Source organism: Semicossyphus pulcher, unplaced genomic scaffold (assembly GCF_022749685.1).
Source record: "Semicossyphus pulcher isolate SPU_LCO1_2020_fin unplaced genomic scaffold, fSemPul1.0.p SCAF_4, whole genome shotgun sequence".
In the NCBI taxonomy this organism is placed as follows: Eukaryota; Metazoa; Chordata; class Actinopteri; order Labriformes; family Labridae; genus Semicossyphus; species Semicossyphus pulcher.
The window spans coordinates 28,732,544-28,758,988 of NW_027211715.1; the positions used below are offsets into that span (position 1 = coordinate 28,732,544).

The 26,445-nt window shown below is 40.9% G+C and overlaps 2 protein-coding genes across 2 annotated transcripts in view; one reads left to right on the top strand and one right to left on the bottom strand.

Moving 5' to 3' along the window:
* LOC138606935 (G-protein-signaling modulator 2-like) lies at positions 1–22,132 on the top strand. Its single transcript, XM_069679414.1, has 15 exons — positions 1–214; positions 9,239–9,460; positions 9,849–9,984; positions 10,302–10,441; positions 12,418–12,541; positions 12,720–12,835; positions 13,244–13,399; positions 14,942–15,050; positions 15,271–15,436; positions 15,973–16,049; positions 16,462–16,647; positions 17,979–18,141; positions 18,784–18,969; positions 19,062–19,174; positions 21,248–22,132. Exons 2-15 carry the CDS (start codon positions 9,240–9,242, stop codon positions 21,413–21,415), a joined length of 2,061 nt encoding a protein of 686 aa, XP_069535515.1. The 5' UTR covers positions 1–214; position 9,239; the 3' UTR covers positions 21,416–22,132.
* Positions 22,087–26,445, bottom strand: part of mcoln3b (mucolipin TRP cation channel 3b) — an 8,009-nt gene continuing 3,650 nt past the window's right edge. The window contains exons 9-14 of the mRNA XM_069679956.1: positions 25,561–25,710; positions 25,363–25,464; positions 24,453–24,575; positions 24,134–24,340; positions 22,732–22,862; positions 22,087–22,524 (exon numbers count right to left, since the gene is read on the bottom strand). Coding sequence (XP_069536057.1) covers positions 22,485–22,524; positions 22,732–22,862; positions 24,134–24,340; positions 24,453–24,575; positions 25,363–25,464; positions 25,561–25,710 — 753 coding nt within the window. The 3' untranslated portion in view covers positions 22,087–22,484. The remainder of the gene's footprint in view (positions 22,525–22,731; positions 22,863–24,133; positions 24,341–24,452; positions 24,576–25,362; positions 25,465–25,560; positions 25,711–26,445) is intronic.

A 26,445-nucleotide genomic window follows, 5' to 3' on the forward strand; every position in this document is an offset into this window, starting at 1 on the left:
TCCTAATTGGAGGCAGATTTTCAGCGCGAGGAGTGGCTTCTTCAACTTCTGCTTCCCGAGACAACGGTCACATCTCCCTCCCAGATTGAAGTAGAAGATAGTTTTGTAAACAACGGGATAAAACGATTAGTTTAGAAAGTTTTTAGTCGCAGAAAGTATATATTTTTTTAAGCCCAAGCCTTGTTTGTGATGTATTCACGCTCTGCAGTTTGAGGTAGGTGAAAAATACCTGAAAAGTTTTGGTTCTTAGTACTGTTGTGTCCATTTCTTCGACCGTGCACTTTATTTGCTCACTACAAAACTCATTTAAAATAATATATGTATCGTCTTTACATAGACAGACTGGCAATGACCAGTCACTTCTTTAAATGCCGTACAGTCAGACAGCGAGCATGTGAAGGCATGTTCCCTCTAAACTGACTCATTTCCAGCCTTTCTGGTTCATGATTTCCCAAACACTCTTAATAACGAGGGTTGTGTCATATTGAGACTGAAACTATAAAATCACACACACAGCATTTCATCTCTTCTCATTTTAGTTGCTCAGTAACTTTTCTGCACTTTTTATTTATTTATTTATTTACAGTTGTGGAAAGTAACCGATGATCTTGTGTTGTGTTAACGTTGCTTTGGACAAGAGCGTCTGCTGAACGAAATTGTAACAGTCAGTTAAGTACTGTACTTTACTTGTATCTGAGTATTTGTTGTTATAACTTGTACTGTGACACTCCAATACGATTATTTTGGCAGTTTTAGTTACTCACTTTGAAAACTCAGATTTGGTATTAACTACTCAGATAGTTAATAGCAAATATAATCAACTAGTGTATTATATGTGTTTTTATCGATAAAGTAATAACATCATATCCACTTTTACCAGCTGCAACTTCAAGTGAGGAAAACTTAACGTAAAAAGTAAACTCCCGCACACTCTCCAAGTTGCAGAAAAAAAATCTATTATTATATTACAATTAAAATATAGATATTCTGAGAAGGACCTTTCATAATAATGTGTACTTTTTCTTTTGGAACTCTGGGTAAATGTAGTTGTTATTATTTTAGAATGCAGACGTACAACTTTGGGTTAAGTAAACTACAAAAGTTTTACACATATTATTGTTTGTAATACTCATTTAACATCTTTTGGTGAAGCTGGATTAGAAATACATAATTACAGAGTACCCTAAAGTGATGGTGTTTCCTTTTACATTTTGCTTGTGACCTCTTTTCCCACACAGGGTTACAGCAGAGTCACTAATGATGGTTTTTCATAAGCTTTCTTCAAAAGAAAAGATGGTTATCACTTTAGAGAGCATCAGTTAATTGAAGAGCGAATGGTTGGGTGTATGCATATTGAAATGGTTAGGGTTTAGGATGCCACATAGGTCCTTTTTATTATGAGCATATGTTAAAGTTTGTCAGCGTGCATGGTTGTTTTAAGGAATTCGTGCTTTGCCAACTTGAGGTTAGGGGGAGAAAACAGAGCTCCCAGGATTGCGTGTTTGTCATGGTTCTGCCTGGGTGTGCATTAAAATGGATGGATGTATCAGTCGATACATGATCATCAAGGCAGAGTGAAAGTATTGATCCATATCATCATCTTTATCATATGCTTGTATTTGGAAATTCCCAGTTAGTCACTGTCCCAGTTCTGTTCCAACTGAATGGACGTATGAGAGGTTTTTAAATCCATTGCAGGCCTCTGAATTGATTTAAATTAAAGTTGTACTGTGGAAGACTTTGATATATCAGCAAATATAGCTGAGAATACATGTAATGTGATGAAACTTGTTTAAAGTCCTGGTACTGTCAGGGGATGATTACAAAAGTGTGCCCAGATTGTATTTTTCTTAACTTTGATAGCTACAACCCATGTTTCAAAGAACAGCTTGAAAAAAATACTGTAGCACATTGCAGACAGGTCAATGGTTTGGTAAGCATTTGACAAATATTACAAAGTGCTAAAGTGCCTTTGAACATGCGATTGTTGCCAGACATTGTGGTCCCTGCATCAGAAACAGCTGCACCCTTGGGATTTGCACACCACACTGTCTGGAGTTTGCACAGAATGATGCAATACACAAAAAATCACGCAGTCAGCTGGAGTTATTTGGGTGAAAACACTTCAGCCATTGAATGAGGTCATAGGATAATAGACTCATTGAAACCGACGGGGAGGCAAACAAGTCCAGCACGGATCAGTGCAGCGGTATGTGCAGAGGAGATCAAAACAAATAGCCAACAGTGGGCACGTGATCACCAAAATGAGTAGTTGGCAGAGGAGATCAGACGTATCCCGGTCTGTTGAGTGTTAACTTTCTGTTTTGAAATGGTCAGAGGAATTTGGCAGAAGTAGGATTAATCATTTCTGCTTTGGTTGGAAAGTAGAGGCTGGTGAGGCGAGTGTTGGTTTGTCTTGGCACTAAGTCTACAGCTTACAGCAGGTGAACATCAACTGAATTCAAGCAACGTTGCTGGTGAGACAAAGTCCTTTTTTCAAATGGCTTACTCCTGCAAAATAGCCACGTATCAAGTTACGGTGACTGCACACTGCCCGGACAATGGCTAACTCACCTCAACATTAAAGTTGCTGGTTGCAGTCTCTGGAATGTTCCGTAAACCAACATCCAGCTCCACGCTGCCCAGACATGAGCTGACAGGACAGACTTTTGTTGCCTACTTTTTCTTATTTAAGCTTTATTTTACATGGACGAAGGTCGTGCGTACTGATGTTCGGCCCGCGTGTATAGGCTAGTTGCCGAGGGAACGCACTCTCAGAATGTTGCGGTTTGTTGGGAAAAGGTGCACATTAGTGGACAGAGACTGGACATGTCAAACTCGAACGACTCCATCCGACAAACACAGACAAACAGAGACTTTCGGCGCACTCTGACCCGTCAGTTGGTGTTGGTTGGAATTGGTCGGCATTTTTTCTGGGCAGGATTCAGCCCACCTCTAAGTCCGGAATAATGTATTGTAATAGGAGTGACACGAGCGTGTGCACTGCCACCCATCAGGTCTCCCCTGTAGTGGAATTGATATCATGCCTACTCTTATTGTAGTGGCCAAAAACTGCCATACCGCAGACGTCTTACACCCTTCTTCACGACTGACGGAAGACGCGTGGTGCAGGCAATGCACGCGCACAGTTAATGTTGTAGCATTACATCAAGCTTTTTTAGGGAATCATTGAGCATATAGGGATAATCAAAGCATTGTTTTATCTGTTTATTTTAGGTAGATTTCCCTCAATAAAAGTTAATAGTTGTGTTTGTTTAATCAATGACTGAAATAACTCATTGCTCTTGTAAACACTTGACAGCGAGTGACATTGAGTGTTTACTCTTGTTTCAGCTCCAGCCTCAAGATAAGAGGTGGGACACAGATAGTATTACGCCTGAATTCTCGCATTGTTCGATGGAAACCAGGCATGGCGGTGTTCAGCCTCTCCCAAACAACTTTCACGGTTGGCGGTGTGTCAACTTCTTGTGGCTTTGGCTTTCAGTTTCTCATATTTCCCTTCAGCTTGGCAGTTGTCAGTGATCCACCATGTGGCTTTCTCTCTGGCTGCGTTCACTCAGGCTCTTGTTGTGACTGCTCGTCTGACTGTCATGTATGGCAGCTTTTCTCCGCACTGCGTACGGGACAGGGAGCATTTCGTTCATGTCCGCCAGAGGTAGGCTGCATATATTCAGCATCTGACGTGTGAGGTCGCAAATTAGCTGTGATAAAGTGACTTTTTATACTTTCTGAATTTGAGATGACTGCAAAAGGATCTGTTTGCATGGTTCAGTAACTAAAGGAAGTTTACAGCTTACTGTGCTCCTGCTACAATTTCCCATTACCCTAAGGTGAAGTGGTTTATTTGATCCAACCAGCAGGTCAGAATTTAAAGACTCCTCGTTACTGTCCTATGTCACATAGAAAAGCAGAGTATCCTCACATTTAGGAAGCTGGAGCCAGTAAGGTTTTCACATTGTTGCTTAAAAAATGGCTTTTAAAGATGAATAGATCGTGCAGTCAGTCTTCTTTCATTCGACTCATCAGATTTTCCAAACACTATCTGTATCTCTATCAATGAGTGAATCAATAAGTCCATCAATAAACAGTGGTATTTATATTGTAAACAACTATTAAAGCGAATGAAAAGGAACAGTGGTTTATAGTGAACATCTTCTGTGACAGTTATTAGAGTATCTGGCTTTTGGACTTCTAACTACAAGCAATTTGAATAAGTCAGCTTTGACTTTGGTACATTTTGATTGGCATTTTTCCAGGATATGCAATTAATGTTGAACAATTAATTCAGTAAATTGGCAGAATACTCCATAATGAAAATGACATGATATGATTTTTGTAAATTATTCTACTATGGCGGCTATTACTGACAAAATGTGTTGTTGGGTTTTTTGTTAATTGTAAAGGGGACATCAGACATAATCAGGCCATGTCTACACGTACACGGGTATTAATGAAAACTGAGTTTCCAAAAAACCCCGTCCACACAAGCTCGATTATAAAAAATCCCTGCCCAGGCGGAAACGCAAAAACACAACACAAACGCTGTCAATAGAATGCCACACCAACAGGCAGCATATAACCCGGTCATGCAAAGAAGAAGAAGAAGAAGAATCACGGTCAATCAAATGTCTGAAAAACGCCTTTGTTTCTCAACATAGTAGACGAGTAACAGTACATATATTTGTAAACATGTAAAAAGTCCTGTTAAGCATCAATGTTTTTGTCACGTCCGTCATTTTGCAAGGATGGTTGCATCATTTGTGATGCCTCACAGAGGAGATAACGGCGCACAGCCTGACGTCATGAGCCAAAAACGGCCTTTACCCCGTCTACACGTCTCCGTGGAAACAGAGTTTCTAAAAGTCTTCAACCTGGCCTGAGTTTTACAAAAGATACGTTTTCAGTAAAATACCCGTGTAGGTGTGGACATGGCCTCAGTTCAAATATAATTAAATATTTTATTATGCAACTCAAATTAACTTAGATTAGTAAAAACCTATATTAGATTTGTGTCTGAGCATGATAACAACCGTTGGTTTTTAGTTTGCTTGTGGCAGTAACGTGACACCTCATTGGCTGACTGATGAAGGATGCTGAGCCGACTACAGGAGGTCTTCACCCACAGTGTTGTGAATATTTCATGGCTAGACTGAAACAAGTGTGAGAATGTGCATGTGATTGCAGGCTATGTTCATTGTAATTGGCTTGTATTGCATCATCCCATTGTAATGTTTGGTATTACATACAAGCCTCCTCATGTCAGTGCAACTGAATTCTACTGTCTGCTTTCAGTAACGAGTAACCGACTAGCCTGCAGGTTATAGACACAATCTGATAACCAGCTGGTCTAGTCCTGAGCTAACAGCAGTAACTCTTTCACATAAGAGATAGCAGACAAGGACACACTGCGCTATAGCAGCTGCAATCCAGGCAAATATAATTAGACCAAATACAGAAATAAATACAGTTAATGAAACAGCTCGCTAGAAGAAATAGAAATATACGCTTTGAGAATTGTTTTCAAAAATAATAGCCTACTGATCCAGAAGCCACAGATCCACGGTCAGGGAAAGGCTACGTCACCTTTATAGTAATTGAGCTGGCTTTTGGCCAACTAAGTTGGCAGCTTTTTTGTCACACAGCTTATTCTGATCCTGGAGCTCAAAGTAATAGTAAGGCCACGTATTTTCTTCCCTTTGAAGGCGTCCGTCCAGACTTCTTAGTTAATTCAGACAAGTGGATTAGTCCGGATCGGTTACAACTGTGTTCCCTGAGATTTTGGATGAGGGAGGGATTGTGATGCTGAATACATTTATTTCTTCGCTTTTCTGATGCATTATTATACTGTCTCTGTGGGACAGGAAATGGTTGTGAATGATGGAAATCATACGATGAATAACCCATCTTATTAAAATACAAATCATTACAGAGGTAAATTATTTTTGAGGGGTCAAGAGAAGAATTCCTTTCCCTCCTGGCAGCCTGCCGCTGAATGATTATTTCATGGAGTGTCGGGCAAATAGCCTTAGGGTTCAGTGGAGCCACTTAAAGAGGCTATAATTACCTCTGAGGTCTGGCCTAATTGGAAGTGACACACATCATCAAGGTGCTTAGAGATGCAGGTTAGCAAATGCTAAGCGGTACAGAAAAAAGGCAATCAGCTAGACATGGCTTCCTGGCTATACACTCTCTCCGTTCAGTTCTGCTTGGTAACAACAGGTTGTTAATCTGTATTCACCTCAACCAAAGGCCTCTGGACCACATCGTTAAGGTCAATGTGAACTCTGAGCGGATTAAGTCCTTTGTTTTGCTGCTACCACAAGTTAGCAGATCGCTCTGAGAGACAGCAGCAGATCCGACAGAAGCCATGTTTTCTCTATTTTTCATGAAACTGGGACACTGTGGCCGGGTGCGTTATGTATATGCACATGAAGAAAGAGAAGCTAAAGCGTGTTGTGCTGAGAGAGCTGCGTTTGCTCCGGAGAGCGGTCGAGAAGCTTGAAATGTCCGTCGTGTCAAACTGTCTCGAGTGCATCAGAATGGGGAGAGGCAGCAGGTATGTGAGCGGGAGCATTTGTATGTCACTTCACATTAACTCGAGGTACTGAATTGCTTTGTTAGACGTCAGCGAGCATGCTAATCTAGACCGGAAAGCAATTGTTTCTTCTTTTTAGCCTTAAATGACACAGATTGTGACACAGCCTCCATAAGTTTCAAAAAAAGCAGAGACCGAGCATGTTCAGGAATTTCTTTCGGTTCCAAGTGCAGAGATGTCGGTAAATCCGAATGTCAAGAGCTTTAATTTTGAAAGAAAAAACATTGATTTTTATTGTAAGTTTCTGGAAACTCTGCAACAACTTTCACTGTTGACTGAGGGTCCCTGCTGTCCAGCTGACATTAAATGCCTTCCTCCAGGATTTGCACAAGTAGTACAGGTGAATGGAGGAAGCGTAAGCTGTAAGTTAATGCCTCTCGTACACTAGTGGATGACTGGGCAGATCTTGGTCTGATTCGCCCCTCCCGACAATCGTGGGGGTGTTCCTGATTCGAGGATTGTCTGAACAGATAATCTGGCTAAATAATCCTGTTGTGTTGGGGGTTTACAGGCATAATCTTAATGTTACCAGCTGGATCGCAGCCTCCTCCATGTCTATGATCCAATGTTGGAAATGGATTGAAAGGAACAGTGATATAACGTTAAGCAGCAACCTGCGACAGCCAGTGAGAGTGAGCGAACAAAGAAGTGTCACCAACAGGGACGCTGGCTGGATGAAAACTTAGTCACACAAATGCAACACATTTTTTTATTCTTCTGAATCACGCACGTTGCTTTGACATTCCCGAGTCTCTGCAAACGCCCCCCTAAAAGCCAAATCTGTGGTCCCGTGTCGCGACTGACTCGTACAGTGTGTGCCTTCTTAAAGTAAAAAAAAATTAAACATTATTTAAATTTGACCTTATATTCGTGATCGGTCAGGTTTTTTAAACAAGTTAAGATTTGAAAATCCTCCATCGTGTTTCATGTGTAATAAGTTTGCTCATTTTTGTGTTTCTATTTAGTCTTTTTTTCTCTACAGTCGGTGGTCAGGAGAATAGATAATTGAGTCCTGTTGCAAATACAACAGAGTTGTTCTTATTTGCTGGGATTGGCAGACTCTCAGTTTCCTTAAGCATTGTTAGGGTTTGTTTGGGGTTCAGGAGACAGAGAGTCTGTCTGAGCCATTACACTGGGTCACCGAGGGGATGAGAAGTCAGCTCAGAAGCACTGTGCTCACACAACCATTGAGAAGTAGATACCTCGTTCCAACTTGCTGCTAAAAACACAAAAAGGTAAAACTCTGAGCCAGATTCTGAGATATAATTTGAATTTAAATGTGCAAGTTACCCCGTGGATTCACTCCTGTTTCTATTCTTTGTTTCTGTCATTGATGGCGGTTTGAAGTTAACATAAAGGGATGACTTCTTATTATTGTAGGATGGGCGTGGAGGTTATAAATGGCAGCCTTTGCCGCAGACACATCTGAGTTAACTCCGTGTTCATAGTTAAATGTAAGGCACATATTTTAGTTCCAGGCTAATTTTGGAGTTTTCACTCCCCACAGACAGGAAATGCTCCGTCCTATTTTGGATTTATAGTCCCTGTCTCTGGCTTCACATGGTCCCGACTACCCGTTGTTTGAGAATAATACCAGAGTGGGAAAGGCTCGCCTCACTGACGTTTGAGGGGAGATTGTGTAATCATTCATTGAAGTGATCAGATTGTAAGGTTTATATGCCAAATGCTACACACAGAAGACAGCCGTGTGCTACAATGGTACATTCAATTAATTATCTATTGCTGGCTGACATGACTGTCTGCATTGTTGTTATTTTGGGGTGTTAGATTTCTGAGATTAGTGTGAGGTTGGTTAACACTGTAGCAATTACAAAGCATCCAAATTATGTTTGATGTGATTTGCAGGCAAAAAATGGCAAACATTCGACACTTCCAGCCTCTTAAGAATTAAGATTTGCTGCCTTGCTTTCTTTTACATAATTTCAAATTGAATAGCTAAAGTATTTCCAGCTCTAGATAACCCTTATGTATTTAATCACCAAAGCTCTCTTGTAGAGCCCGACCGATATATTAGTCGACAGATAGTATTACGTCAGTATGGGCCTATTAAGAATATATCTGAATTGGTCGGTACATACGTTTATATATAGTACAGAAAACATTGCTTGGGTGATTTACAAATGGTGTCATCTGCAGGTTACAATACTTTCAGCACCTTTGCAGCACATGTAGCGGAGCGTCACAGCTGAGCAGACTGGTCGGCATTAGATTTAGTTGAGATTGTAAAAATATTCTTTAGTCAAGTTGTCTTTTTTTAAGAAATCCTGCATCTGAGTACACGTCCAGATTCATAAAAGTGCAAAATGAGTTCCAAATAGAAAAGGTCTATTTCTCCAAATTCTTTATTTCCAGCTTCTGGAATGTGAATATTTTCTGCATTTCCAATGTTTATTATCATTAGCTGAATGTTTTTGGTATTTGGGCTGTTGGTCAGAAGAAGCAACAGGTGGTAATCATTTTAAAAATGTTTTGCAGATTGTTCAAAGCTGTATAGTTTGGCTAGTTGCTGCTCTTTTTAAAATCTGTAGTTAATTTTAGGAAACTACATCATGACTCTTGGTCTAAAAGTTCACCTCTCACGTTCTTCCCACTCCCTGGCAGGATGGAGTCGTCTTGTCTGGACCTGGCGTTGGAGGGAGAGCGGCTCTGTAAGGCTGGTGACTATCGTGCCGGTGTGTCCTTCTTTGAGTCTGCCATCCAAGTTGGAACAGAGGACCTGCAAATCCTTAGTGCCATCTACAGCCAGCTTGGCAACGCCTACTTTCACCTACAAGAGTATCACAAAGCCCTTGAGTACCACCGGCATGACCTCACACTTACCAGGTAAACAGTTTCAGATCAGGAATGTTGACTTGCTCTAAAACCATATCCTCTTTTTGAGCCCTTTTCATTCTCATTGGACAACTGTTCTATTTCCTGCTGGTGTGATCTTGGACCCGGGTCAGCCACCTTGGAGACAAGCTTTATGCCAACCCAACGAGAATAATTTAAAATTAAACTCTAACTATGTATTCTGAACAAAAGCCAACACTTTTTTAATCACCCTTTCCCTCTCCATGATTTAATTGCCAGACTCGACTCCGCTGTATTGCTGCTAGCGGCTGTTATTACTTTCTTGCCTCTTGTGTTTTTCTACTAATGCACTTCAGTAATCTACTAATATTGCACTCTAATTATTTCCTGATGTTGTTTTTCTCCTTTGAAATCACAGAACAATTGGAGATGAGCTCGGTGAGGCAAAAGCCAGTGGCAACCTTGGGAACACATTAAAACTTTTAGGACGGTATGATGAAGCAGTGGTTTGTTGCCAAAGACATTTGGACATCACCAGAGCCATTTATGACAAGGTGAGTGTTATTTTAGTGATATTTAACAACCTGAAACGTCCCTTCAGTCCAGTTGTCAGTGTCTAAAAGGCCTGTTTGCTTTTATTAGGATAAACAGATCCAATTTAGTTTTCAATCATACCACATGACATGCTCTGCAACCACAGAACACTTTTGGTATGCACGCTGACTGCGGAGCGTCGGCGTACCAACATCTAGAATAGTTTGCCAAGCCCGCATGCAAACCAGCAGATCTGGTGTCAGTGTATTTTAAGTATGTAATTATAGCACTGGTCACTCTGGTTTCCGTCCCTGAAAATCTGCTGTGCGTGCCGTAGGTTGGGCAGGCTCGAGCGCTGTATAATTTCGGGAACGTTTACCACGCCAAGGGCAAGAACATCTGCTGGAGTGGAGCCGATCCAGGAGAGTTCTCGGAGGAGGCCCGGGTTGCCCTGAGGAAAGCTGCAAAGTACTACGAGTGAGTCGGTTTCCCTGTTTACTTCTGGACATTGACAGTTCTTCTGCATTTTTTCTTTTTATAACCCTGAAGAGTTGTAAGCACTTCTACTGAAGAGTGACGGGTGAGATCCAAACAAAAACCTTGTTAGTTTAGTTTTTATTCAGGCGGCCCCCTACAAGTTGATGAATCATTATTGAAGAAGAAATGAAGTCGAATTTATGTACTTTAGGTCTTAAAGGGGACATGTTTTAGCTATGCAATCAATTTTCTATTATTCTACTGGTTTTTGAATCACGTTGGTAAAGTTTGTTACATTTTAAAAAGCCGTTTTGCCATTCAAAGGTCAGACATTAGCCACGATTGGCTGACAGTATTTGGAGTGACCGAGTAGCCCCTCCCCCAAGTGTGCAATTCCACATGGGGGAGCGGCCGCACTGCACTCCTAAGTTGGAGAAACATGGCTGCTCTAGGATCGGTTATTCGGCCTTATATGTACGAGCCACAATCGCCAGGAGGTATCGGAATGGTGAGATGAAATCTTGACAACAAGCTAGAGCAAGAAGGCAGCCTGAGGTGAATGACGGTGAATGATGATTGGTCGATTTCAGACAAAGCAAGGTTCTACGTAGAAACCTGCAGCTGTTCTGAACGGGCCTTTTCAGAAGCGACCTTTTTAAAAACGTTATTCTGGAAAAACACGGAATTATGCAGCTTTCACTTTTTCACTGTGAACAAATAACACCCAAAAATGTGAAACTAATGAAAATATGAGAACATCCATTTAAAAGATACGGCCCCTTTAAGGATGTCAGGAGGGGTTGCGAGATGAGCTGCTGCTAGTTTGTTGTTATGTACTCAGCTTAGGATTCAGGTGAGGATTCCTGCAGTGTTCACCATTTACAAGGTTTTAACCAAGAGGCGTATTATCTGCAGAGTTCTCCTCATATCCAAAACAAACAGACTCATAATTAATCCAGTGACAAACATTTAATATAGTTGTTTAAAGTCATAGTAGCAAGACAGCACTCAAAGCACATGTGCTTTTCTTCTTCCAGAATGACATACAATCCAGTTTCAACTTAAAATGCCTGGTGGTCTCAGCTGGGCAAATAAAGAGCTCCCCTTGTTAGTGCATGTTTTTATATTTTATCATCCTCAGTTTGCTTTATTCCCTTGATCATCAGTCCACTGCTCTACCTTGTATAGAAGTATCTCTGGGTAAGATGCTAAACTCCTGTGTGGTTACTTTTTATTTGTATATTGGCAATGCCAATTCCTCAGATATAAAATGTAACATACTCTAGTATTTTATTTCTCCTTTGACGGGGACAATGCACAGCTTCATAGCTGTACCAGAGTTAGCTATAAGCTAATTTGCATCTGTAGTACCTGGGCAGGAAACGGAGAATAAAAACACATCCATCCATCCAGTATCTTCCTCTTATCTGGGGCCGGGTCACGGTGGCAGCAGGCTCAGCAAGGTGACCCAGGCGTCCCTCTCCCCAGCAACATTTTCCAGATCCTCCTGGGGGATTCTGAGGCGTTCCCAGGCCAGACGGGATATATAATCCCTCCAGCGAGCTCTGGGTCTGCCCCGGGGTCTCCTCCCAAAACATAATTAGAAGTAAAAAAAAAAAACAGACGGTACATATTCACTATACAACAACAACATTTCACAACAACATTTTGTGTATGTTGAAATGCTGAACAGTTGCAACAAAAAAGTTTTGTTTCAAGTCTCTAAAGCACACCGTGGCTGCCTCAGCTTTTACTTTTCGGCAGTGTTTACAAGTTGTGCTCCCGCTCGTCGGTTTAAGCAGCCTGCAGGTAAAAATCTTAGAAAAAGAAAATGCTGCTAATGGAAAAACGGCTCTTGTTGGCTCCTACATGGGCTTTAAAACCATCCTGAAAACATATTAATTAAACGTCCATGTGTAAATGAGCATGACGTGTAAATGTGTTATATTCTTGTCCTTTTGTTTTCTTTTTAAAAGAGCAAACCTGTGCATGGTGAAGGAATTGGGCGATCGGGCGGGGCAGGGTCGTACCTATGGGAACCTCGGCAACACTTACTATCTGCTGGGCGACTTTGAAACGGCAGTAGCTGCACATGAAAAGGTAGGTGGCTGACTTTTTGTGACTCCCATGCTTCACCTTCATCACTGGCTTTCTTTGTAGTTTCATGGCCCTTTATTAATTTTTTTAGACGCCATGTTTTTAAGTCTGTGTTTGTCTCAATTACCTCAAGACGTTTCCTGCTAATCCTAATCTTACTGTGATCCCTCCTTTTTGGCAGCGGCTGCTCATTGCTAAAGAGTTTGGAGACAAATCGGCTGAGAGGAGGGCCCACTGTAACCTTGGCAACGCTCACATATTCCTGAGCCAGTTTGACGTGGCTGCCGGTCACTACAAGTGAGTAAACAAGCGATGCTCGAGACCTTTCTTAATTTGTCATGGTCATTGGATGTTATCACAGTATGCCATCATCACAGCTGAACACAAAACAAGCAGCATACTGAGGATGGTATTTTAGTTATTTAGATAAAGAAACATCAGATAAAAAGTATTAGACAAACATTTAGTAAATGTTTTACAAAGTTCTGAATACAGTTGATTCATTTATAACAACCACAGATATGTAAATGTTCAGGAGCAGGAGTTGCTTGGATACAAAAGTGTTTTATCCCTTACTGCTGCACTTTTATGATATAAAAGCCCTTGCAAAAGTGGCCACAAAGAAAGGAGCAGATAACTATCACACTGCTGCTCCCACCCTACACATTCTTTCACTGTCTTCCTCCTCCTCGGTTTCGCCCTCAGGAGGACTCTGCAGCTGGCCCGGCTCCTGAAGGACAAAGCAGTGGAGGCTCAGGCCTGTTACAGCCTGGGCAACACATACACACTACTGCAGGACTATGAGCGAGCCATTGATTACCACCTCAAACATCTGGTCATTGCTCAGGACCTCAACGACAGGTACTGCCCATAAAAACAGCTATTTGTTGTCAGCTTTCCACCAAACTGTCTTTGAAGTGTAATGAGTGTGTACAGTTTGAATGTGGGTGGTCCCTGAACTAATTACCTGCCCAGATTTAATGGTGTGACTGCCAACACCCATGAAGCTGGAGTAAACTGCAAAAACACTTAAAAGTCCCTTGGGAACAGCTTTTGGGGTCACGTCTGCAAAAGTTATAATCATTTACGAGAAGCAGCAGAAGTGCAGCAATAATGTTTATTTTTGCCTGCCTTATAGAGACCTGTTTGGTGACGTGTATTCGTATGTAGATTCTAAGCTTAATCCAAAAGGCAACTGGACTTGGTTGAAGTTCGTTTCATCTCTCATCCGAAAGGCTTCTTCAATGTAGAGTTTCTCTTTTAAAGATTTCAAATGTATCCAAAAGATATCAGGTGTAATAACTTCTTAAAACACAACACTCTTTTATAGAATACGTTTTTAATTTTAAGTTGTAATCTCCAAGTTCTCAGTTTCGCTCTCTTTGGCAGCAACTATGACGATAAACGGTAATTGCAGGCGCACACTTCCCAGATATCCAGACAGTGCTGCATGTGTGACGTCCACAGTTGGCTCCGGTTGTAACTCTTGATTTTCCTCGCTGACGGTCGCTTTCCTTTTTAGACTGTTTGCTTCATCTGAGCGTCGAGTTTGTTTCTTTTTCTTTGGATTTTCACTTATTTTTGAAGTTGTATCTGTAGTCATCCATCTTTTCTTTGTTTGTTCAGCCATAGTAGATTACTGTATACTCAAGACACTTGCAAAGACGGGGAAAGCAGCCGCTTAGCTCCGCCTACCCTCTCTGGCAGACCAACCACTGCTGGGTGATGGAAAACGCGTCACTAACTGGGCACCGCTTGTGATTTTTTTCTGCGGAAGTCGCCACAGACACCCAGTCTGTAATACTGCAAATGCAAAGGCTTCCATCAGTGGGCCATAGGCTCAATCACCATTGTGTTACCTCATTCGGTGATAGATAGTGACTTAACAGCCATTTATGTAAATGAAAATCTTCAAGATTATCACTTAAAACTTTTAACAACTTAAAAATGACTCTCTATATGACTTTCTACATTACTGACAAAAGATGTGTCAAACAAAAAAATAGGTTTTACCAAGTTTTCAGGCTCACTTTACAGATGGTGTCAGTATATATATTCACCTCAACTCTGCAAACAACGCAATGCAGCTTTTACTAGTGTGGGTAGGGCCTCTCTGTTTCTAAACTCTAGGAAAAGGAACAGTGACTTCTGGTATAGTAAACCTGCTCAGCTGTATTGTTATTGAAGTAATGTTAAAGGTAAAGTAAGAGAGGAGTTTTGTATGAGGGTTTAGGCTGGGCCAATAAATGTCAAATTTACCAGCAGCTGTTGTAAAGCGTGCATAAGCTCACATTTATGTGACTGTACGCTGTGATAGTTTGATGACTGCCCTTCCCATGTATTGCATAATGTCAGCTGAAGTTGCTCAGCCTGTTTCCCCCCCCGCTCTCTGTCTCGCTGCAGAGTCGGTGAAGGAAGAGCGTACTGGAGTCTAGGAAATGCCCACACCGCCCTGGGGAATCATGAGCAAGCCATGCACTTCGCTGAGAAACATCTGGAAATTGCCAAAGAGGTAACTGTTTAGGTTCACCTCCTCCCTCAGGGTCAATCAGTAGCTGCCATCAGCCCACACCTCCCTCTAGTGGCTGCATGGGGAACAGCAGGGAATATTCAATTATTTGTGTGCATGGACTTTAAAACTACTAAACCAGTATATCATACTATGCTTTGTCTTTTGATTTTAGAGTAAATGCTTAAATTATGTTTAGTTTACATTCACTTTGATGTTGCAGACTGGAGATAAAAGCGGGGAGGTGACAGCCAGGATGAACTTGTCTGACCTGCGGCTGGTCGTAGGCCTAAAGTCCAGCTCCAACATCCACACAAACATCTTCCGCAACACCAACGCTAACAGCTCCGGCCTGTCAACGAGCTCCTATAGCTACCCCAGCCTCCCAGGTAAATCTGAAAACCCCTCAGAAAAGTATTTTTCTGGACATCGATCCATTTTGGAACATTGGATTATAAGCAGCAACTTTACCAGAGAACACTGATGATTATCATCATGCATATGCACACTTTTAGAGATGTTAACTTCTGTCTTCTATTTTTCCGATCTCTAAAAACAAGCTCCTTTGTTTTGTCGCTTTGTAAAAAAAGGCCTGTATGTTTTTTTCCTCTCGTAGCACACAGGCAAAGCTGTAAACACGTCTATCAACAGTGTCAAACTATTCCACTGATTTACAGGAAGCTGCAATGCACCAAGCAATTCAGCAAATGTTGCCAACAGAGGCAGGGAAAACAAAAACTGCGAGCAAGTACATGTTTTTCAGACCTCGGGGATAAACACAATGAGTTAAAAGGAATATAAAGATGCGTTTGTTTACAATAAATCTCCACAGGGCCCCTTCCGATAACTGAGGTCCAGTAGGTGTGAAAAATGTAGAACTATTGAAACAAGTGGCCACATTGTTAAAATGTGTATTTTGTTTCAGCCGTAAAGTCGACGGAGAACCTTGAACTGAGGCCAAGCCCGGAAAAACATCAAACTGGTGATTCATCGTCACAGCAAGTACGTGAAAAAAATACTTCACAAACACTTAAAATGAGAAGTGTGCTCTGTTTTTATTAGTTTGAATGCATCGCAACCAACTGTGATTCCAAAACCTGTCAAACTAATTAAATATCACACCTTGTAAATTGTCTACAAAACTGTCTCTCTATAAGCACCACCCTAATTGTCAATAAAAAATAAAGCCATTGTTTTCTCATTTATACATACTTAATTTATATGTAAAATAATGTGGTTAATCACTTTTGAAAAGCTGCTGTTCTGACACTATAATTGCACTCAAGTGCCACATGATTGATGCTCATTCAAAGTGATGCATATTAAAGTGTGGCAACAGTTTTAGTTGAATTAGCTGTGTGTGTGTTTTGTTGTCGAATACAATAATTAATCTTTACGCACCTTGAATGTACAGGACTGGGAGGAGGATACATTTCCCGGGTCTTCCAAAACCAACACAATTAAAGCTTCTACTAAGCTCTTCCTCTTCCATCGGCTGAAAAGTAAAAAGCAGAAGAGCATCAAATCATCTCCTAAAGACCAGCATGAAAACCACACGGAGGAGCCGGCTCCTGAGCTGGAAGCACCTGTGTCTCCCAAGGTATTTCTAAATGCATATCGTCCTGCACACTCATAACAACCCCAGATCCTAAAGATGGGCGTGTGACTTATTATTCACCCTAAAGATAAAAAAGGGGAAACATTTGAATCATATTCTAAATATTTTTTCACATACAGGATTTAAAGTGTAATTGCTTTTTTTCAACCCTAGCCCTGTTTATTTCACATAGGTATGAAAGTTTTGGAATCGCTCAATGAAATCGCCAACAGCCTCAGCTGTTATCAGACACAAAATAGCAACTGTAGTGGAAGTACTTGATTCTGCATTGCATTTTCCATTGCAGCCTATTTCAGCTAAATAATCATAAAGACCTTAAAATATGTTACAGAGCCTACGTTTAAAAGTATCCGAATGTCCCTTTAAGAATGTAGGAGGAAATGTTTTGATGTGGCAAATATGGGATTGTCATTTTGAGACTCATTTGTTCCAAAACAGTCAGAATCCAGTTTTTATGAACGTTAATTGTTTTGTCTTTAAGGTGTCAGAAAATAGCGGAAGAAAACCAATAACACAGAGTGTAAAGCAGAGTCTGAAAGTGATAATCTTGAAGATTTTCTTTGAAATAAATGTCTGTTAAGTCTCTATCTATCGCCGATGGAGGTAACACAATGGTGATTGAGCCTATGGCCCACTGATGAAAGCCTTTGCATTAGCAGTATTCCAGACTGGGTGTCTGGTGTGACTTTCACTGAAAAAATCAAAAACGGCACCCAGTTAGTGACGCGTTTTCACCCAGCAGTGGTTGGTCTGCCAGAGAGGGTAGGCGGAGCTAAGTGGCTGCTTTTGCGGTCTCTGTAGTCCCGTAAACAGTAATCTACTATGGCTGAACAAACAAAGAAAAGATCAATGACTACAGATACAACTTCAAAAATAAGTGAAAATCCAAAGAAAAAGAAACAAATTCGACGCTCAGATGAAGCAAACAGTCTGAAAAGGAAAGCGACCGTCAGCGAGGAAAATCAAGAGTTACAACCGGAGCCAACCGTGGACGTCACACATGCAGCACTGTCTGGATATCTGGGAAGTGTGCTCCTGCAATTACCGTTTATCGCCATAGGTGCCGCCAAAGAGAAGGAAACTGAAATCTCTGAGATTACAACTTGAAGATTATTGAAAATGGTTATTAATTTGACAAATCAATGAATCGTTTGAGCCCAAAACTTCCCTGTAACAAAGAGTGGTGTGGTAGGAACTGCAGTGTGTCTGTCCTGTTTTTACTTGATTGGTTTAAATTTAAATCAGTCAGCCATCCTGATATATTAATGATCTTTTTCTAATTATGGCTGTTCGCTTTGTTTTTTACACTGTAGCCCGGATCACGGAACACGATTGGAGAAGACAGCTTCTTCGACCTGCTGTCTCGTTTTCAGGGTAACAGGATGGACGACCAAAGGTGCTCCCTACTGGATGGCCAGAGCCATCTCCCTGCCCACTCCTCTCCCTCCTCCACCCCACCTGTAGCTGAGAGGAAATGTGAGTCAGCCCCCTGTGATCTCATCTGTGTTCACACCATATTCACACAGTCCAATGTTCATCTTTCAAGGAGGAATGTGAGAGCAAAACATGTCAAAGAAATGTGCGCTGTGATGGCCGATCAGTTTTAAGTAGAGAGAGGCTGATACCATCTATATGGTGTGAATGCAGCATGCCCATTAATGTCTCCTTTTCATGTGAACTGTTGTGTGTGTTTGATCCTTTGTATTCGTGTGTTTAAGATGTCTTATGGTGTGTTCAGACCAAGCCAATTCTTGTGCCACTCTTTATCTTTGGTTCTCCTATCCTTGGTTCTTAGAGTACGATAGATTCAAGTATTGGATACACATTTTTAGAGCTTAATATCTCTTTTCTCCAAGCCCTCTCCACTTTTGTTCTGTGTCTGTTTAGTTTAGACGTTGAATCAGTTTAGTAGCTCATAAAGAACATTTATATACTTTCTAACTGCTTTATTGAAACAATTACACCGATATAAGTCTACTCTAATAACAAGAACCCTCAGATATCTTCTCCATCTTAAAATCTCTCGTGCTCCTTTCCTTTATTTACCTTCTGCAAAGGGTGGTTATACACCGTCCCCCATATGCCACAAAATCACCGACAGATTATTTCTGTTTCTAGCTATTATGGAGTGCGCAACTCCATTGCAGGATCCTGGTCATTTCCTGGAGCTGCTGGCCAGCTCCCAGGCCCGCCGTCTGGACGACCAAAGGGTCAGCTTGAGCCATTTTCCTGGCTTACGACTCAGCGCCTCCAACCCGCCTCGTACACCCTCCACCTCCAGCACAGACCAGGCCCACCAGCAAGGTAATGAAATACAAGACGCTGCCCTGTTTTGTCGTCTCCCTCTGTATCTCTGCTCATGTTGAGACTTACTGTATATTAATTTCTCCTTCCAGCCCATATCCCCAGTCCAGAAACTCAAACACCCTCCCTCTTCAGTCGTCTCGAGGCAAGTACTGAGCAGCCTGAGGGGGACGATGTCTTCTTCGACATGCTCGTCAAGTGCCAGGTGAGAAAAGGAAATCAGCAACATTGCCTGCTTCCCACCCAAGCATATATGGCTTTTAACATCTATATAAATTCACTTGTAACACTTCATTTTACTAAAAGACGTCTCCCAAAAAAATTGTTTTAACTATGGAGGGTTAAAATAACTTTCCTTTGACAGACTGATGCTTAGGAAGCCAAATGTATTTTAATGTAGACCTAATTTACTGATTCTCCATGTATGCTGAATTGGATACTTCTCTTTTTGGACAATTTAAAAAATTTAATTTACCACTGTACTCTAGTTTTTTTTTTACTGCATGTCTCATGAAACGGATGCACTCCAAAGCCACTTTCCCTTTGGTCAAAAAACCCACTAACACCCGGCTTTTTTGCTTTGTGGGAAAGGTTACAAATGACTCTGCAGTAGACCCGGGTTATTATCGCCTCGGCTCCGATCGGCACTGATGGGAACACAAAACCCGTGTCGACACACTCATCTCCGCCCCCTTTACGGCACAATGCTATGCTCCGTCGGTAACTTCTGCGACTCCTCGTCATCTCGGCTACAAATTCCGCCCGTCTCCATCCGAGCAACGCTCGAACATCGTTCCAAATTTGTCGGCGCTGAGTTTGATAAACAGACTGAATGAGTCATAGATACAATAAAGACCTAACCACCGTAACATCTTCACTGTTTACTAACCCTTTTTCGAGCATGTTTGTGACGTCAGACGGTGACGCAGCAGAAAAGAAAAGAGACAGACAGCTCTGATGGGAACAGAGACAATCTGCATCTATAAGCGGGTCTTCCCGGGTCTTAAAAACCTGCATCAACGCATCAATTTCGGTGGGAAAGGGGTTTAAATTAAAACCATGCAGACTCTATTTAGGCTCACAACTATGCACCAGCATTTCTTTTTACAATACGAGGTACATAAAAAGGAACTTAATTTATATTTATCATTGTTTTGAAACCTAAGCTGTTCTTTATTTGGGTTTCCTGCAATTTACTGTATGTTTAGGGTTTTACCAGTTTTCAGCATTAAATTTTTAAACCTGGACATGGACATGGTAACATTTTTTTTTATAGCTCTGACAGACAGACTGTAGCCCACAGCCAATTCACTTTTTTCCTGATAAATGGTAGGAGGGCGTGCAAAAGGTTCTTGCAGGGTTTAATTAAAGGTAATTGGACAGTTTCAAAACCACTGGAAAAACCTCTCAGTTTATTTCCGGCCCGAGCCTATTATTAACTATTTTTGTTTGTGTGTGTTTTGACTCAGTCCTTTCTTAGGTTTGCAAAGAGATCACTGAAAATAACCCCCTTTTTAAATTCCCATTGTGTCACAAGTATTTTCTGACAAAGCAGTGGCTGTTTTCAGAAAAGTGTATAAGTGATTTCAGATAAGTGATAACATTACTCGCTGTAGTATCACATTGACACAGACAGTTTTAATCTCCTGGGATCAAGCAGAGGCAGTTCATAGAGAGGCCACAAGCTGCTCCTCCCTGACTGCAGAGGCTCAATGCATGATGGAAACAATTGGCTTTGCTGTGAGCCTGTGTGCTCGCCTGGACTCGGATTCGATCAACACATTTCTGTTAATCAGTTTAACAGAATCTTGATTGATCAACAAGATTCTGAAAAACATTGATTGTTCTATTTGTTTAATTACATGCATTTTAATGTAATATTTTTGGTGCTTGGAGTTTTTTTCTCCTTCCAGAAATATTGACTTGATCACACCCAAACAAGCAAGATTCTTATTCCCTTCACGAGATCTGAAAACATCCTATACACCTTGTTTAAGAGCTTTCTGAAAGGTTGATTCTGGGAAGTTTAAAAACAGAAGTCTGTCTGAAATATTACGACAGAGTTGTTGCAGGAATAATAATAATAATGGTTGAAACACGAGTTAGAGCAGGGACCCATGATGTCAAATGTGTAAAGAAAGATTGGGCCTTGGTTAAAAGTACCGGAGTCCCTTTTTAAATTGTCAGTTATGCATACATAGCTACACATGCCAAACCTGAAATAGCTCTTGATAAGCATCTGTGCATTTAACCGCTCTGTCTCTTGTCAACATTTCAGGGCTCCAGGCTGAACGACCAGAGGTGTGCCGCCCCACCCTCTGCAAACAAGGGACCAACTGTTCCAGATGAGGATTTTTTCAGCCTCATCCTGCATTCCCAGTCCAACAGGATGGAGGAACAGCGGGTTTTGGCGCCCCCTGGTGTCACCCAACCCAAACCGGACTGACCCATAAGTGAAATTTTTCCAGTGTCTCAGGATACCAGATGAAGTAACCAAGCTGTCAAGAGTTTTTGTAAGCTGCAAGACTCTTGATTTCTGCCTTTTCAGGCTGTTGTGACAATGTTCCTGTGAGACTGGAAAGATTACAAGGGACACCAGAAGGAATTCAATGCTCAAAACTAAACAGAACTGGTCATTATTGCTATAAAATCATGGGAAATTTGGACTCGTTTTTAGAACCAAAAGCACCTCTGGGTTATTACGACTTTTTTTCTTTTTTTAATGGTGCTCATTGCTGCCTGTTTTTTGAAACTCTGCACCAGTGACGCCTGCCTATTCTGGAGGCTTGCATCAAGACAGTCTTGCAAAGATAAACCAAACTGAAGGGATTACTGTTTTTGATGCACTAAAGTGTCTATGAAGCCATAATTAAGCACAAGTGGAACATTGCATGAGCTCCTCAGTGGAAGTAAAGGTCCACATCCACCGTAGTACCTGCCCTGGTGACTCGTGGAGCCATTGATAGCATCTGCTCTCTGATATTGCTTTTGGAGACTTCAGGACCAAGACGTCTCCTTTATGGGTGGAGTTATTATTGCCATGAACATTTTTTTAACTGATTTTATAGGGGGAATAACTGGTGTGAGTGAAAAAGAAGAAATGTAATTTTACTTTTTTATTGATACCTTCTCCTGCCAGTGGGGAAATAAAATCATTTACATTACAGAATATTTATTTCATCTTGATTCATTATCTTCAGTGTACACGGTGTTCCTAAAAAGTGACATGCATTGGAAAAACAATACAAATTTTAGAGGCAGATGTTTTTATCTTCATATCTGTGTATATATACAGTATATGTGCATATTTACAAAGTGCTATCCACAGCAGTGCATCACATTTAGATCAGACTCAACTTTTCAGAACTGCAAAACTAAAATCCATCAACTGAGAAAAGTTAGGCCAAAATGTAAAAATGATTTCAGACTCCCATTAAATATAACGGTATAAAGTGCTCATTCAGTGTTAAGCTATAATTTATACAATATAGTCTTTAATATCTCCACGTTGCTTGCTACGCCTCTGAAGTCAGCCTCTCTTGACGCCTCCTGAACCTGAAAGATGAAAACAGCTCAGCTTAGATTCCAGTAGTGATGTCCTAGTTAATGCATAGTTTTAAAAAGTTTACTTTGTTTAATTTGTGCTAACAGGGAACAACCTACATACAAAGCAAACGATGCCAGGACACCAATAATAGAGTCTCTGGCAGGATTATGTGACCAGTAAGCATCAGCCAAGTGATTGCTAGTGGAGTGACATACCTGTTGGTGCAGCAGTCTATGATGCAGCTGTCTCTCTCCCCGAGTCTGTATAATCCAGAGTTCGGCAGATCTTTACACACCGACAAGAATTTTTGCAGCTCAGACGTCGGGGTTCCGCTCTGCTGCTGCTGCTGCATGAAACAAGTCAGGAAGAGACAGTTAACAGAATGTGGTGTATGTTGCGATGGTAAGAAGGCAGGAAGAGACCTTCCTAACAGCTGACATCCCTACTTTTTATTTCCACTCAGTTGCTATTCAGAGGCATATATTGTAGTTTTTACTCCAATATATTGATGTCATAAGTTTATTTATTAGTTACCTCACACATTGAGATTAATAATACAAAATATCACCTTATTAATGTGTTATATAAGGTTTTAAAAAGGTATAATTAAAAGTATTTAGTGATCACTTGGAGAGGGACAGGGGTGTGGAATCAGAAGCTACCCAGCAGCATATAAAGTCATTAAAATAACTTCAACAAACTGCAACACCAGTGATGCACACATCAGTGCACCAATAATTATAATATACATGATTCTGAAATGGGACATTCTGCATGCTCATTACTTTTACATTTTGCTACCAAATCTTTTTTACTTCTACTTAACATGAATTTTGGATGCAGGACTGTACTGTGTATTTCTACACTTAAGTATTGCTACTATATCCATGGTTACCGCGGCTCCTTAGAAAGTCTTAAAAGGTCTTCAATTAAAATCAGAGAAATTAAGGTCATAAATAGTCTTAATTTTAACATTAGCTGTAGGTATTACATTTGCAGATGGTGCAAAGATGGTCACGCAGTGGGCTAACATTACTGTAACAGACTAAAGAAGCAATCTAAGTTGTTTGACCGTAATGTCTCAGACACTCCACGAGCTTTATGTGTTTGTTATGTTGGTTAACTACAGTTAACAGCTACATCTGGCTGTGTGACATCCTTTCGTCGTCATTAGTCATAGTTTTTTGCTAGATATGCAAAGTGCAATATATGCCGAACAACATTCGTGTTGGGGACCGTGGGGCAGCCTCACTAATATTTGAAGTAAATCACCAGAAAAAAAGGCCTAAGAATATGCTTCAAATGTTCTTCAAGTGATTGGTTAATTAGAAAAAGATTGAATAGGCACCATTCTCAGCAATTAACAAAAAAAGGGCAAGTTAAAATTAGTTTGAATTGTTTCAATGCTTTTGGAGTCTTAAAAAGGTCTTAAAATGCATTAAATTTGATTTTAAAAATGGTGCAGGAACCCTGTATTAATGACGTACAACACCTGAGTACTTAAACCAAACATACTCTAAAAAACCTGCACACAAATCATCTTTTAAAACTAGTTCAGAAAAACAAAAAAATCCTGCATGAAAGGTTTAAAAAATCAGATAGGACAGTGAGCATCACCTTGATGGTGTCGTAGGTGTCGGTGATGATCGTGATGAAGAGGCTGAGGATCATGTAGATGAAGAGCGAGACGAAGCTGTAGAGATAGATCCTGCTGAAAACCCACACCAGGCTGCTCTTCTGCCTCATGTTCTTAAAGGTGGGATACATGTCGTCTCCGTTGATCAGGGAGAACAGGCACTCGGACACGGTGTTCAAGGTCCGGAACTGAAAATCGGAACAGGTCAGGTGAAAAACTGATTATTTTTCTGTGCTTAAACTAGCAGCGCCTTATTAGGATACATGGGAAGGTAGATAATATTTCTGAAATGCTCCTTACTTTCTCATGATACGGGCCGAGGACAATCCAGCCGCAGAAACAGTAACTGAGGTAAATCATTCCCGCACAGCAGATGAAACGTATGACGTTTGGGAAAGCTGCCCTGAGTGTCAGGATGAGGATCTGAAAACGGCAACAAAACAAAAGGTTTAACATCTAAGACAGACATTTTTAAATGGAAGCCCCAGGCCGAAACAGACCCTGAGAATTACCTGTCATGCTGGTGATGCATCTTTACATTACATTCACTCCTGCATTTCTTAGTACATTGTTTTATTATGAGAAGATAACTATTTTGTCAGCAGTCTAGAAATTGATACTTTTCAAGGCTGATTAAGTGAATGGGATAATGGAGAATCAGTGGAACTGAATATAACAGATGTTACATTAAACATTGTTTACACATTTATATTCCTACAGTTGTAGGCTTGACATAGGAAATGTAAATGTCCAGGATCTTGGCATTTTACTCTTTTAAAATCTGGCCCTTCTTAATATAAGTAAGTTCTGATCTAAGATATGTACACATAAGACAAGCATCTGGAACTAAGGAAGGAGCTGCCCTTTCTCCAGGACAAAACTTAATGACGAATGGGCCTAAAAAAAACCTTACAAATTACAAGACCTATTGATGATGTGTGTATGAATTGTGTGTTTTTTAGGCCAGATGTTAAGTTGTTACAGGGAGAAATATCCCCCTATAAGTGGAGAGGTTTGTGTTCAAATGTGGCAGATCTATTAGACCACACTGAGCTGCAGAATGGCTGCAGACTCTGTTTACAGAAATATGAACAGGAAAGTAAATATGCAAAATTGATAAGTGCTCCAAAGGTATTGTTAAGTTATTACGTTTCATGTGACAAATACAGTGTTGTGTTTCATTATTTGTTTATGAAACAATCTTGCTTACGTTATACTTCCTGAAGTAGCCCATGTAGCGGATGACCCCGATCCAGACGAACATGGTGCCAGTCCCAAGGAAGATACTGCAGATGTCATAACTTGTGAGGATCTACAAGAAACGCTGGACGTTTAAATATGTGACAACAGACATTGCACATTACATGTATTAACTTCAGTAATTAGATAATAGCAAATCCCTTATTACCTTAGTCTGGATCTCGATCTTAAGGACGGAGCCAATGATGGTTAACATGTCGCTAACGATGATCAGGATGTACCAACCATTCAAAAACTCCAACTTGTCTGACAAGGGGACTTCTTTATTGTAATTGTTCTTGCAGAAGAATGTGTACTTCTGTTAAAAACCAAGACAAATATAGGTCATTTGCAGTGTTGTGGCCAAGGCATCTTTCCTCTAGTCCCAAGTAAGTCTCAAGTCATTTGGTTCAAGTCTCGAGTCATTTTGTCTTGGGCAAGTCAAGGCAAGTCAAGTCACAGGTTGTCAACTCAAGTCAAGTTCGAGTCCTGAGTTAAGGCAAGTCAAGTCCCGACTCAAGTCACTTATTTCCCACCCAAGATCCAGCACTCTTACCTTTAGTATCTGGTCTTTATAAAGAGAAAAGACAAGGTATTATTAGCCCGTCTAATAATGATATTATTGTCAATTTACATAACCTGTTCAAAAAGTATGACAATTAATTGTATCCGTGTTATCTTGGCACAGACGCAGCCATGATGATGGCCTGGTCTGAGACAGTATTGAGCAGTAATGAGTTCGACTGATGAGGCTTCTCTTTGGGGAAAAACATCAAGTGGCTGGTGGGCTTTGATGTTGCGTGTTGCCATAGCGAGGAGTTTGACTGAGAGCCAGTCCTCCAATCATGACAATCACATACCAGGGAGCTTTTTGAGTCGTCCAATCATGATTCCCAGTTTGCGCTGCGTACATACTTGATAGTTAGACAGAAACTTGACAACATTGAATTTTATCATTTTACATTTAACAGCTAACATTCAAACTTGTGAACACACGCAAGTCATCCGTGTCATGACTCAAGTCAAGTCGCAAGTCATCAAAACAGCGTACATA

Bases quoted from the DNA above. Each gene is read 5' to 3' on its own strand.
- LOC138606935 (XM_069679414.1), top strand. From the start codon at position 9,240: ATGGAGTCGTCTTGTCTGGACCTGGCGTTGGAGGGAGAGCGGCTCTGT. The intron at 16,050-16,461 runs GTACGTGAAAAA...TTGAATGTACAG, and splicing joins GTGATTCATCGTCACAGCAA to GACTGGGAGGAGGATACATT. The intron at 18,142-18,783 runs GTGAGTCAGCCC...TTCTGTTTCTAG, and splicing joins ACCTGTAGCTGAGAGGAAAT to CTATTATGGAGTGCGCAACT.